The sequence below is a fragment of the Pinus tabuliformis genome, chromosome 3_1, assembly GCF_031772625.1.
Source record: "Pinus tabuliformis cultivar Carrire ecotype Pingquan chromosome 3_1, CPIR1, whole genome shotgun sequence".
Classification (NCBI taxonomy): Eukaryota; Viridiplantae; Streptophyta; class Pinopsida; order Pinales; family Pinaceae; genus Pinus; species Pinus tabuliformis.
In genome coordinates this window covers 171,813,116-171,825,415 of record NC_142301.1, presented here as the reverse complement: position 1 = coordinate 171,825,415, position 12,300 = coordinate 171,813,116, and the positions used below count along the sequence as shown (strand labels likewise).

Genomic DNA, 12,300 nt, shown 5'->3' with positions numbered 1-12,300 from the left:
CCTCTACCTCGATTGTCTAGGGATATTAGTCAACATTGCCCAATTTTGATCAAACTACCTAATTCAAGACTTAAAATATGGTAGAAAAAGCTTAACATGTTTGATCGATGATTTTGACTTGATTGAAAGGTAATTTTTTGCTAAGGGCGTGCCGCGTGACAAAGGAGTTCAACAATTAACACCACCAACACTAGGGTACATATAGGGCTTGGTGCTCTTGATTAAATGCTAATCGCATACCTTCATACTTGATATAATCTAATGAAACGCCACAATCACATTGATCCTGAATTCCTGAAAACTGTTAAGTCTGCTGAATTTTGAATAGGATATGAAATTCTATTTTCTCCATATGAAGTCCAATGAGGCTGGAACCACTCTCAAACATCCTGAGTCATTTCATGGTAATGTTAAAAATTTAAGTAAAAGGATGAAAATGAAAAATAAAGGAGAATGTCACTTTTACTTTAAGAATTTAACATTACCATGAGGGAGCATCTGCTATATTTATATTTTTTTTTGCCTTCATTCATCACCCTAACCCAAGGTGGACCCACCCCCAACAACCAAACTCACCTAAAATTAAAAAAAAATAATTGAAAAAAAACGATTTTCTAAATGCTTTTCCGGAAGCTTTTCTGGAAGCTTACGCTTCCTCCTCCGAAGCTCCACGCTTCCTCCTCCGAAGCGCCACGCTTCCTCCTCCGAAGCGCCACGCTTCCGACGCCCGAAGCGTCGTACGAAGCGCGCTTCGGCGCTTCCGTACAACGCTTCCAAATTTCCAGGAAGCGGCTAAAAAAGCCGAAGCGGCGCTTCCGAATTCGGAAGCGCCGCTTCCGGCCAAGCTTCCTAGGCGCTTCCGTACGGGACGCGCTTCGGGGCTTGGAACCGTGGGGGGGGGGGGCGCTTCGTGCAACACTGGTTTTGAATAACTTCGTTGAAGACTGCAATCACAATGAAACCGAGACAGAGTATGACTGAGTTTGAATGCCGAGAATATACCTTGACTGCGTTTGAATATCGAACATATATCTCACAGTGATTGCAATGGCATTGAATGTTGTAATCATTAAAGACCCAGACAATGATTGCATTACCGAAACAACGTTTGCGTGGAGACAGTGTAGGGATGCGAGACAATGTTTTTCCTCCACTGAGACAGAGTACCGATATTACAGTGTAATCATATATATATATTAAGAGCATGTGCCACTGTAATATCCATCGAAAATTATAGAAACCTTCTTTAATCGAACCCTGCAACCTTGACTTCATGCAAGATCCCACTGTGCCATATCAAGTTTCAGTGTGTGTTTGAAAGATTTCTTGACTTTGACTCTGAGCTTATATGCTTATTCATAGTGGTTTGACCCACTCATTTAAGCCGACGTGTCATGGTGACCCTCTTATTGAGCCGACATATAATCTATGTATGCTTTGAAGTTGTCTTCACTATTTTTCACATCGTTTAGTTGGCAGTTCTCTTCTTTGGAGGATGGTGCTTGTCTTGGAGGGCTGCTTGACACTAGGTCAACCCATGTACATTACATAAATGCTCAAGAAGAGATTTTGACTCTTTGACTTTCCTAGACCTATGGAATGAGCAAGAAACTCATTCATATAATTTACAAAAATAATATTTCTTTTTCTTGACAAGTACAAAGATCAAAATTACATTGACAAATACCGAACCTGGTTACACTTTTATTCAACACTTCTATGGCTTCATTTGCATTAGTACCTGCCACAACTATGTCTTGATTACCTCCTTCTTTATAGAGGGAAATTGCATCATGTCCACATTCTTAATCTAAAGAGTTTCACTCTTGCCACAATCTTGTCACATGTGGTTTTACTGAAGTGTTTATGCTGATACAATTTTGCGATAATAACCCTACTAGCGAGATTGAGAATATCATGGAAAAAACAAAGAAGAATAAAAATAAATAGTACAAAGTAATTTCAAGCTTTCCCATGAGGTATGCTACATGTAGCAATGAAAAATGAAATACACCTCTTATTATATATGTACCAAAGATCATCATATGGACTTCATAGGGGATTGCAAGACTCGTGGGGAATGGCCAACTCTCTGCTTCTTCCACGTCATCTCTCAATACCAACAAACCAATAGGTGGGAGGTTGGGTGGTTTCAATTGTTATGTCCCTAACAGTGCTAGTGGCTAGAAGAATTTTTCTCTTTTCAAGGAAGACTGTGTGGAAACTTAAGGGATGCTTCCCCACTTTTGTGGATGGCATCTGTAATAAGCCTTTCAATTTATACTAATGCGGGTCACATAGGGAAATTCAAACTGAGCACCTGTCACCATAGAACTAGGCAAATTCTTAGCAACATTGGTGATAACTGATTGAGCTAACCCCATGGGCTTAATGACTAGAAGACTCATGAAAACAATGCATGTATTTGTTTGTCACTGGGTTCCATAGGCTATTAATGGCCCAACATGTTAATGTAGGCCTTTTTTGTATTGTTAGGCGCACTTATATGAAGTGATTAACAAGTGATTTGGAATAGGATTAGAGATAGCTTTGGGTCAGAGCATTATTGGGGGAGGGCATGTTGCGTACCTAGACAAATTATTAACTTTGATTGTTGGTTAGGTGTTACATTACCCTCCTAATGTAACACTTTTTTACAATCTGATTAATTCGTCCACTTGTTTATAGGACTCCTGCTAGTTGGATTTACTCATCTCCAGAAACTAGGTCTCTTGACTATTTGTTCTGGATAGAAGGTGGTGGTTTGCAGTGTCACTTTTTTACGATCTGATTAATTCATCCACTTGTTTATAGGATTCCTGCTAGTTGGATCTACTCATCTCCAAACTAAGTCTCTTGACTATTTGTTCTGGATAGAAGGATTGAGGTTATCCTTACTAATTGTAGATTAAACATGTGTCTCTTCAGTTTCTTTGAAGTAGAAGAGAGCTTATGCATTATCATTTCAATTGACTTAGATTTGTTCTTCTGCTTTAGAATTGTTCCTTTGACTTTTGTCTGCTGGAATAACAATCAATGAGTTGGTGCAGGTGTGAAGCATGTAGTTGATTTATGTGCATCACCTGGCAGTTGGAGTCAAGTAAGCATACTAGGAGCTTTGTTTGGATTTTATGGGAATGTTCTCTAAAGATAATTATAAAAATGGTTCATTTGTTATTTATTGGGGTATTGTTTGTCTCATCTCCTAAAGTCTCCGTATGTTTTTAAACATGGTCGGTCACTTATAAATAGCAAGTTAGAATGGTTCTTCTGTGGCTTCATTTGCATTAGTACCTGTCGCAACTATGTCTTGATTACCTCCTTCTTTATAGAGGGAAATTGCATCGTGTCCACATTCTTAATCGAAAGAGTTTGACTCTTGCCATAATCTTGTCACATGTGGTTTTGCTGATTTGGGGTAGCATCGGATGTGATCTAGCCACGAAAACTGGTGGAGAGGCTAAAGCACATGAGATCTCCAAGACCCAGAAATGGTTTGGGTAGAATCTAACCAGTTTGGAAGATATTAAAATAATTAATATTTTTAATGGAGTCCCTAAGTCTAAACTTAGGGAAAATAAAATATTAATATGAATTAATATAAAATTGAGTTAGAATGGTCCAAAAGTCATGGATCAAGCCAGATCTAATCTTAGCCGTTGATTAGGGACTTAATCTCGTCCGTTAATGGACCAACGAGAAAAGTATAAGAAGAGGTTTGAGGGTCAGTTGGAGAACACACAGAGGGAGACTAGTTAGTTCGATTTCTGGAGTGGGGTTCGCTTAGAAATTCGAACTAGTGGTCTGGAGAGCAGCAGGAGGCAGCAAATACGAAGCAGAGAGTCAGGCTCAACAACAGAAGACTAGCGCAAAGGCGGGAGACGCAGACGCAGGGCCTTTCAGGCAGACGCTGAGGCAACAGGAGACTGCACAGTCACTAGAGGGCCTGCTTGGGTGACGCAAAGAGGCCCAGGGCTGACGCAGACAAGCAGGGGCTGACACAGAGTGTCTGGAAGCTACACAGAGGTCAGCCAGGCTAATGCTGGGACTGGGAGAAGTGTTGGAGAAATTTTCTCTCTATTGGGTAAGCCAGTTTGGCACTCGGTTGTACTGAAGAATTGCTGAATAATAAAATCCTCCCTTGCTGCACCGGTTTTCCCACATTGGGTTTTTCTGGGGATTGTTGTCCAAAATATCGATGTCGATGTGTTGATTCTTATGCATGTGTTTGTTTCTGTATTATGGTGTGATATCTGCAGCCGAATTTATTTTAATGTTTATTGAAGGAATTTATTTTAATGTTTGTAGTGATAGAATTTTCATAGGTTTTACTTAAGCGTTTATGCTGACACAATTTTGCAATAATAAGCCTACTAGTGAGATTGAGAATATCATGGAAAAAGCAAAGAAGAATAAAAATAAATAGTACAGACTAATTTCAAGCTTTCCCATGGCGTATGCTACATATAGCAACAAAAAAATGAAATACACCTCTTATTATATATGTACCAAGGATCATCATATGGACTTCATAGGGGATTGCAAGACTCATGGAGAATGGCTAACTCTCTGCTTCTTCCATGTCATCTCTCAATACCAACAAACCAACAGGTAGGAGGTTGGGTGGTTTCATTGTTATGTCCCTAACAGTGCTAGTGGCTAGAAGAATTTTTCTCTTTTCAAGGAAAACTGTGTGGAAACTTAAGGGATGCTTCCCCACTTTTGTGGATGGCATTTGTAGTAAGTCTGTTAGTGTATACTAATGCGTCTAACATAGGTAAATTCAAACCGAGCCCCTGTCACCATAGAGCTAGGCAAATGCTTAGCAAAATTGGTGATAACTGATTGAGTTAACCCCTTGGGCTTAATGACTAGAAGACTCATGAAAACAATGCATGTATTTGTTTGTCATTGGGTTCCGTAGGCTATTAATGGCCCAACATGTTAATGAAGGCCATTTTTGTATTGTTAGGCGCACTTATATGAAGTGACTAACAAGTGTTTCAGAATAGGATTAGAGATAGCTTTGGGTTGGAGCATTATTGGGGGAGGGCATGTTGTGTACCTAGACAAATTATTGACTTTGATTGTTGGTTGGGTGTTACATTACCCTCCTACAGAAATCACATGAATTGCATGTGCATAAATACATATTGCTTCTAATATAAATCATGCAAAAAGTTGTACTATTTTTAGGTACATAGTTTGCAACACAGTTAGTTATTTGACTGAATAACCAATTGTTTTCTGACAAACATGTGCTCCTTGAGTGTGGCAATTTGTCTTTTGTTTACCAGCTTTTCTATAATGGCTTCTGTATTCAAGCTATTTGGTTCTGGTCTTGATTTATATGTTTTGTTTAAGTCACCTGACACGGGGACACGGGACACGCAGGACACAAGGATTCGAGTGTCCGACACGGGCATGTTGACCCCCGGAACAGGACACATTATATATATATATATATATATATATATATATATATAGATGTAGGACTCCTGCTAGTTGGATCTACTCATCTCCAGAAACTAGGTCTCTTGACTATTTGTTCTGGATAGAAGGATCGAGGTTATCCTTAATAATTGGCAAATTGCAGATTAAACATGTGTCTCTTCAGTTTCTTTGAAGTAGAAGAGAGCTTCTGCATTATCATTTCAATTGACTTAGATTTGTTCCTCTGCTTTAGAATTGTTCCTTTGACTTTTGTCTACTGGAATAACAATCAATGAGTTGGTGTAGGTGTGAAGCATGTAGTTGATTTATGTGCAGGCCTTGCAGTTGGAGTCATGTAAGCATATATATATATATATATAGGACTCCTGCTAGTTGGATCTACTCATCTCCAGAAACTAGGTCTCTTGACTATTTGTTCTGGATAGAAGGATCGAGGTTATCCTTACTAATTGGCAAATTGCAAATTAAACACATGTCTCTTTAGTTTCTATGAAGTAGAAGAGAGCGTCTGCATTATCATTTCAATTGACTTAGATTTGTTCCTCTGCTTTAGAATTGTTCCTTTGACTTTTGTCTATTGGATTAACAATCAATGAGTTGGTGCAGGCGTGAAGCATGTAGTTGATTTATGTGCAACACCTGGCAATTTGAGTCAAGTAAGCATACTAGGAGCTTCGATTGGATTTTATGTGAATGTTCTCTAAAGATAATTATAAAAATGATTCATTTGTTATTTATTGGGGTATTGTTTGTCTCATCTCCTAAAGTCTCTGTATGTTTTTAAACATGGTCGATCACTTATAAATAGCAAGTTAGAATGATTCTTCTATGGCTTCATTTGCATTAGACTTGCTGCAACTATGTCTTGATTACCTCCTTCTTTATAGAGGGAAATTGCATCGTGTCCACATTCTTAATCTAAAGAGTTTCATTCTTGCCACAATCTTGTCACATGTGGTATTACTGAAGTGTATATGCTGACACAATTTTGTGATAATAAGCCTACTAGTGAGATTGAGAATACCATGGAAAAAACAAAGAATAAAAATAAATAGTATAGACTAATTTCAAGCTTTCCCATGAGGTATGCTACATATAGCAACACAAAATGAAATACACCTCTTATTATATATGTACCAAGGATCATCATATGGACTTCATAGGGGATTGCAAGACTCATGGGGAATGGCCAACTCTCTGCTTCTTCCACGTCATTTTTCAATACCAACAAACCAATAGGTGGGAGGTTGGGTGGTTTCAATTGTTATGTCCCTAACAGTGCTAGTGGCTAGAAGATTTTTTCTCTTTTGAAGGAAAATTGTGCGTGGAAACTTAAGGGACGCTTCCCCACTTTTGTGGATGGCATCTGTAGTAAGCCTGTCAGTGTATACTAATGCGGCTAACATAGGGAAATTCAAACTGAGCACCTGTCACCATAGAACTAGGCAAAAGCTTAGCAACATTGGTGATAACTGATTGAGCTAATCCCTTGGACTTAATGACTAGAAGACTCATGGAAACAATGCATGTATTTGTTTGTCATTGGGTTCCATAGGCTATTAATGGCCCAACATGTTAATGAAGGCCTTTTTTGTATTGTTAGGCGTACTTATATGAAGTGATTAACAAGTGATTAGAATAGGATTAGAGATAGCTTTGGGTCGGAGCATTATTGGGGGAAGGCATGTTGTGTACCTAGACAAATTATTGACTTTGATTGATGGTTGGGTGTTACATTACCCTCCTACAAAAATAAGATGAATTGCATGTGCATAAATACATATTGCTTCTAATACAAATCATGCAAAAAGTTGTACTATTTTCAGGTACATAGTTTGCAACACGGTCAGTTATCTGACTGAATAACCAATTGTTTACTGACAAACATGTGCTCCCTGAGTGTGGCAATTTGACTTTGGTTTACTAGTTTTTTTATAGTGGCTTCTGTATTCAAGCTGTTTGGTTCTGGTCTTGATTTATTTGTTTTGTCTAAGTCACCTGACACAGGGACACGAGGATTCGAGTGTCCGACATGGGCACGTTGACCCCCCGAAACAGGACACGTTTATATATATATTGTAAAAATTAGATATTTCTTACACAAATTGTCATTCCTAATACAAATTCATTGATTCAAACGAGTGTTTTAAAATTCGGCCGAGCCGGACACCTGCCCGAGCCGGCTCGACACAAAAACCGGTTCAATGGCCGGTCTATTAACGAACTGGCCCAACTAGTCACCAACACAGCCCATTCGGTAATAGACTGACCGACTCGGCCGAGTCTGACTAAAACTGGCCTAGCCAGTCAAACCTAGTCAGCGACGCATTTTGGAGGGAAAGCATACTCCAAACTTGACCGGTTCAATGGCCGGTCTGTTAACGAATTGGCCAAGCCAGTCACTGACACAACCCATTCGGTAATAGACTGACCAACTCGGCCGAGTCTGACTAAAACTGGCCTAGCCAGTCAAACCTAGTTAGCGACGCATTTTGGAGGGAAAGCATACTCCAAACTTGCTTATTTTTTGGTTTTATGTTTGTCCATCTAACCTCTCCCAAGCCTATAGAAGCTACCCAACCCCCTCACATTTCCTCACAACTATCTCATTGCATTTGTGTGAGAATTTGTGAGAAGTTTGTGAAGAGTTGGTTTTTGGAGTAGTAGCGAGGAGTCTTAGGCAATCATTGGAGCAGCAGTGAGGAGCTTCTTGGGCAGTCATTGGAGCAACATTGAGGAGTTGGTTTGTTGGAGCAACATTGAGGAGGCTAGAGCCTAGAGATATTTTTTTTCCCTTCTCAAATTTGCCTTTGCTTGTGTTTTTGCTGCAAATCTTGAAATTGAAAAGAGCAATTTTTGTAAAAGAAATGAACATTGAAGAGTTGTTTTGTTTCTTTTCATTTTTAGATTTGTTTCCTTTTATTTCCAAGTCCAAATATCAGAAAATGTCTCCTAGAATGAAAGATGCTTCTTGGGCATATGCTGAGATGATTGATAATCAAATGCATTGCAAATTTTGTCATAGAAAAATTAAGGGAGGTGGAGGGGGCATTCATAGGCTGAAACAACACTTGGCTGGTATTAGAGGCCAAATTGCTCCATGTGCAGCACCAACAAAACAAATTGGGGATATTAGGAAGGAGTTGGTAGAAAAATTTGAGAAGTTTGAGGAAGAAAAAGCCAGGCAAAAAGAAATAAACGCTGAAATTGGGAGGAAGAGGAGTATAAAACACATGATGGCTGCCAACCCCAATTTTGATTATGAGGGCTCTTCATCTATCCCTTGCACTGATGCATCCAACCCCTTTCGCTATGTTCCTCCCTCTTTGGAGTCTATTCAAGAAAAGGGTAAGGGTAAAATTAAAAAGAAGGGTGATATCAAAAGTTATTTCACACCCTCCTCTGCCTTTGATAGTGCACATGGTCCTCAAGTTAATAGAGGTCAAACGCAACCCACTTTAGATGACCATTGGAAGAAAGAATTGAGAGAAACTGCCTGTGATTACATAGCTAGATGGTGGTATGATGCTGATATCCCCTTCAATGCTTCTTGTTCACCATATTATGAACCTATGTTTGATGCCATATTTGCTGCTGGAAAGGGCTTCAAAGGCCCTACTATGCATGAGTTAAGGGGACCTCTTTTGCAGAAAGAGGTTTTGTTCATTGATGCATATTTGAAAGATTTCAAAAGCTCATGGGCAAAAACAGGATGTACCATCATGTCAGATGGATGGATTGATCAAAGGAATCGTACCATCATAAACTTTCTTATCTTTTGCCCACAAGGAACCATGTTTCTAAAATTAGTTGATGCATCTGATAGGGTGAAAGATGCACACTTGTTGTTTTAACTTTTGGATGAGGTTGTTGAAGAGGCGGGGGTGGCTAATGTTGTTCAAATCATCACAGATAATCCCTTCAACTATGTTCTTGCTGGTAAAATGTTAGAGGAAAAACACAAAACATCTTTTGGATCCCATGTGCTGCACGTTGCATAGACCTCATGCTTGAGGATATTGGTAAAATAGATTGGATCAAGAACACTGTAGAGCATGCCAAAAGCATAAGAAAATATATCTACAATCAGTCATGGATTTTGAACCTAATGAGGAAACACATAGGGGGCAAGGATATTATTGGGCCTGCCATTACTAGATTTGCAACTCATTTTTTGACATTGCAATCTATGCTTTCCCAACATAGAAACTTGCAAAGCGTGTTTTCTAGTGATGAATGGAATGAATGTCAATGGTCTCGCAAATAGGATGGAAAAGATGTTAATGAAGAAATATTTTGGAAAAAGGTAGTAGAGATTGTGAAGGTTGTTGAGCTACTGGTTAAGATGTTGCAGTTGGTGGATGGGGAAAGATTGGCTATGGGCTTCATTTATGAGGCTATGGATCAATCAAAGGAGCAAATAAAGGTAGCATACAAGAATAGGGTGGCTGAGTATGGGCCCATTTGGGAAATCATTGATCAAAGATGGAACAATCAACTCCATTGCCCTATACGTGCAACTAGGTATTTTTTGAACCCAAGGTATTATTATAAAGCTTTGGAGGCATAAGCTTTGACTGGGGAGGTTAGAGATGGATTGATTGACTACATTGACTGCATGGTCCCTAAGGAGAGTGACCAGCTGGAGATACACCGACAGATCACTTGTTTCAACAGAGCCACAGGTATCTTTGGCAAGAACCTAGCAAGGATTGTAAGGGAAGCAGATGAGCCAGGTAAACAAACAATTTCAATTTTCAAATTCTTATTTTGTTAAATTGTTTATAATTTGAAAGTTGGATATAATTTGTTGAGCTAACTCATTACACAACTATGTTTTTTGCAGCACAATGGTGGGAGGCATTTGGTAGCCATTGTCCTCAATTGTAGAAGTTTGCAATCCGTATTTTGAGTCAAACTTGCAGTGCTACTGGGTGTGAGCGCAATTGGTCTATCTTCGAGAGGATTCACATGAAGAAGAAAAATTGTTTGGAACAAAAACGGTTAAATGATCTAGTCTATGTCTAATATAACCTCCGGCTAAGACACAACCAATTGCTGAACAAAAAGACTTGATACAGATCCCATTGTGTTGGAAAATATTGATCCAACATCAGATTGGGTAGTGGAGAGTCATCCAACAGAGTTTGATTATGATGAGGATATTGGTATTGATTTGGATTTATAGATGGAGGCAGTAGTTGAACATCATGTTTAGTTAAATGCAGATCCACTAGTACTAGGCCCAGCCCCAAGTCCTCCAGTTGCAGGCACTTCCTCTACTCAGCCACGACGCAAGCGCATAACTTGTCTATCTTAGCGTGCAGCTGCTGCACCTGCTAGTGCTACTACTTCTACAGTTGCAGTTGGAGATGGTGATGAGGAGGAGGAGTCATGGTTTCCCTGTCTGAATCTGATTCAGAGTCTGAGCCAGATGATGTTGGCTTCTCTAGTAGTAGCCAGTTTTGACTAGTGACTAGTGATGTTTTACTTTTGTTGTAGAGGCCATTTAGAGCCTCCTTGGTTATGTGTTTTTGTTCTGATCTCTATATCATGTATGTATTGGACAGTGCACTAGGTGCCATTTTGATATAATGGATATATTCGTGAGCTTACTTTGGTCATATGTTGTCTTCTCTCTATATTCTAATGCGTTGTGTTTGGAAACATGAATGAAAATGTTTAAAATTATGTTTTTTCATAAAAAAAATAAATATTTAATGTATTTTTTACAACGATCGAGTCATTGAAATCAAACCGACCATATCGATGCCTAGTCGAAGTTGGAGTCGACCCTCAGTCGGTTCCGAACCCAAGTCGGAGTTTTAAAACATTGATTCAAACATAGATCTTCATCTAGATGTAATTTTTACAAAGTAACATTATGCATACAAATACAATTGTGACAGATTCATCAATGATCCAATAGGAGAAATACAAGAAACTGCAATTTTCTCATTAAGTCATCAAAATCAAAATGTGTTACATAGGTAGTAGCAATGCCAATGGAAAATAGAAATAGCAAATATAAAACAACTACAAGCCTCAAGGCAATAGGTAGCTCATGAGTCATCAATCATCATCATCAAAATCAACATCACTGTCATCATCATGGCCAACACCGCTCTCCTCTGCTGCATCCTCCTCTTCTTTATCCACTGTCATCTCTGCATCTGCTGGGGTGGAGGATGACCCCTCAATAGTATCACCATCATCAAAAGTGACAGGTTCTAAAACTAGCTCATTAAGATCCAAGTTGGCTAATGCCAACTCAATATTGCTGTCCAAACCCATATCATCAGGAAAGACATCCCACATCTTTGTCTTTCCCTTCAACCACTCATCCCTCTGCTTGTAAATAAGACAAATCGCCTCCAAAATGCTCCCAAATCCTTTGCTATTTGCTCCCACACACCCACGACAAGAGAGACAGAGAAAAGTGAGGGAGAAATGACCCAAAACAGGCCTGTATGGGACATCAAATCAAGGGACATGTGTCCAAGAATCAGGACACGATGGACTCGTTCCCCAGACATGATCGGACACAATCCGGACACGATCAAACACGATCAGAGGACACGTGTCCCACCAAATTGTGTCTGATTTGATCAATTCGAGACACGCAGAGTGTCTACTTTTGAGGGCCGAAGGTGTACATAAAGCAATGGGATTGAAAACCAGTGAAACAAATTGAGATGAGGAGTAATGAGCTATACTTGTTGTAAATTGTAATTGGACGCTCCAAAGACACTAGTGAGAAGCAACAATAACATAGACATGGGAGAATTATGGCATAGAAGGATGGGACATATCTATCATGGAGCACTCAAATTTCTCAAGGAGACT

General features: G+C 39.3%; 1 protein-coding gene across 2 annotated transcripts in view; it reads left to right on the top strand.

The window, feature by feature from the left end:
* The window catches only part of LOC149186349 (S-adenosyl-L-methionine-dependent methyltransferases superfamily protein), a 242,152-nt gene that overhangs the window by 8,712 nt on the left and 221,140 nt on the right, over nt 1–12,300 (top strand). The window contains exon 3 of one of the 2 annotated variants that reach the window (XM_089410976.1): nt 3,051–3,100. The exons of the other annotated variant lie outside the window; for it this stretch is intronic. Within the exon in view, the coding sequence (XP_089267102.1) occupies nt 3,051–3,100 (50 nt within the window). The remainder of the gene's footprint in view (nt 1–3,050; nt 3,101–12,300) is intronic. 2 annotated transcript variants of the gene reach the window in all.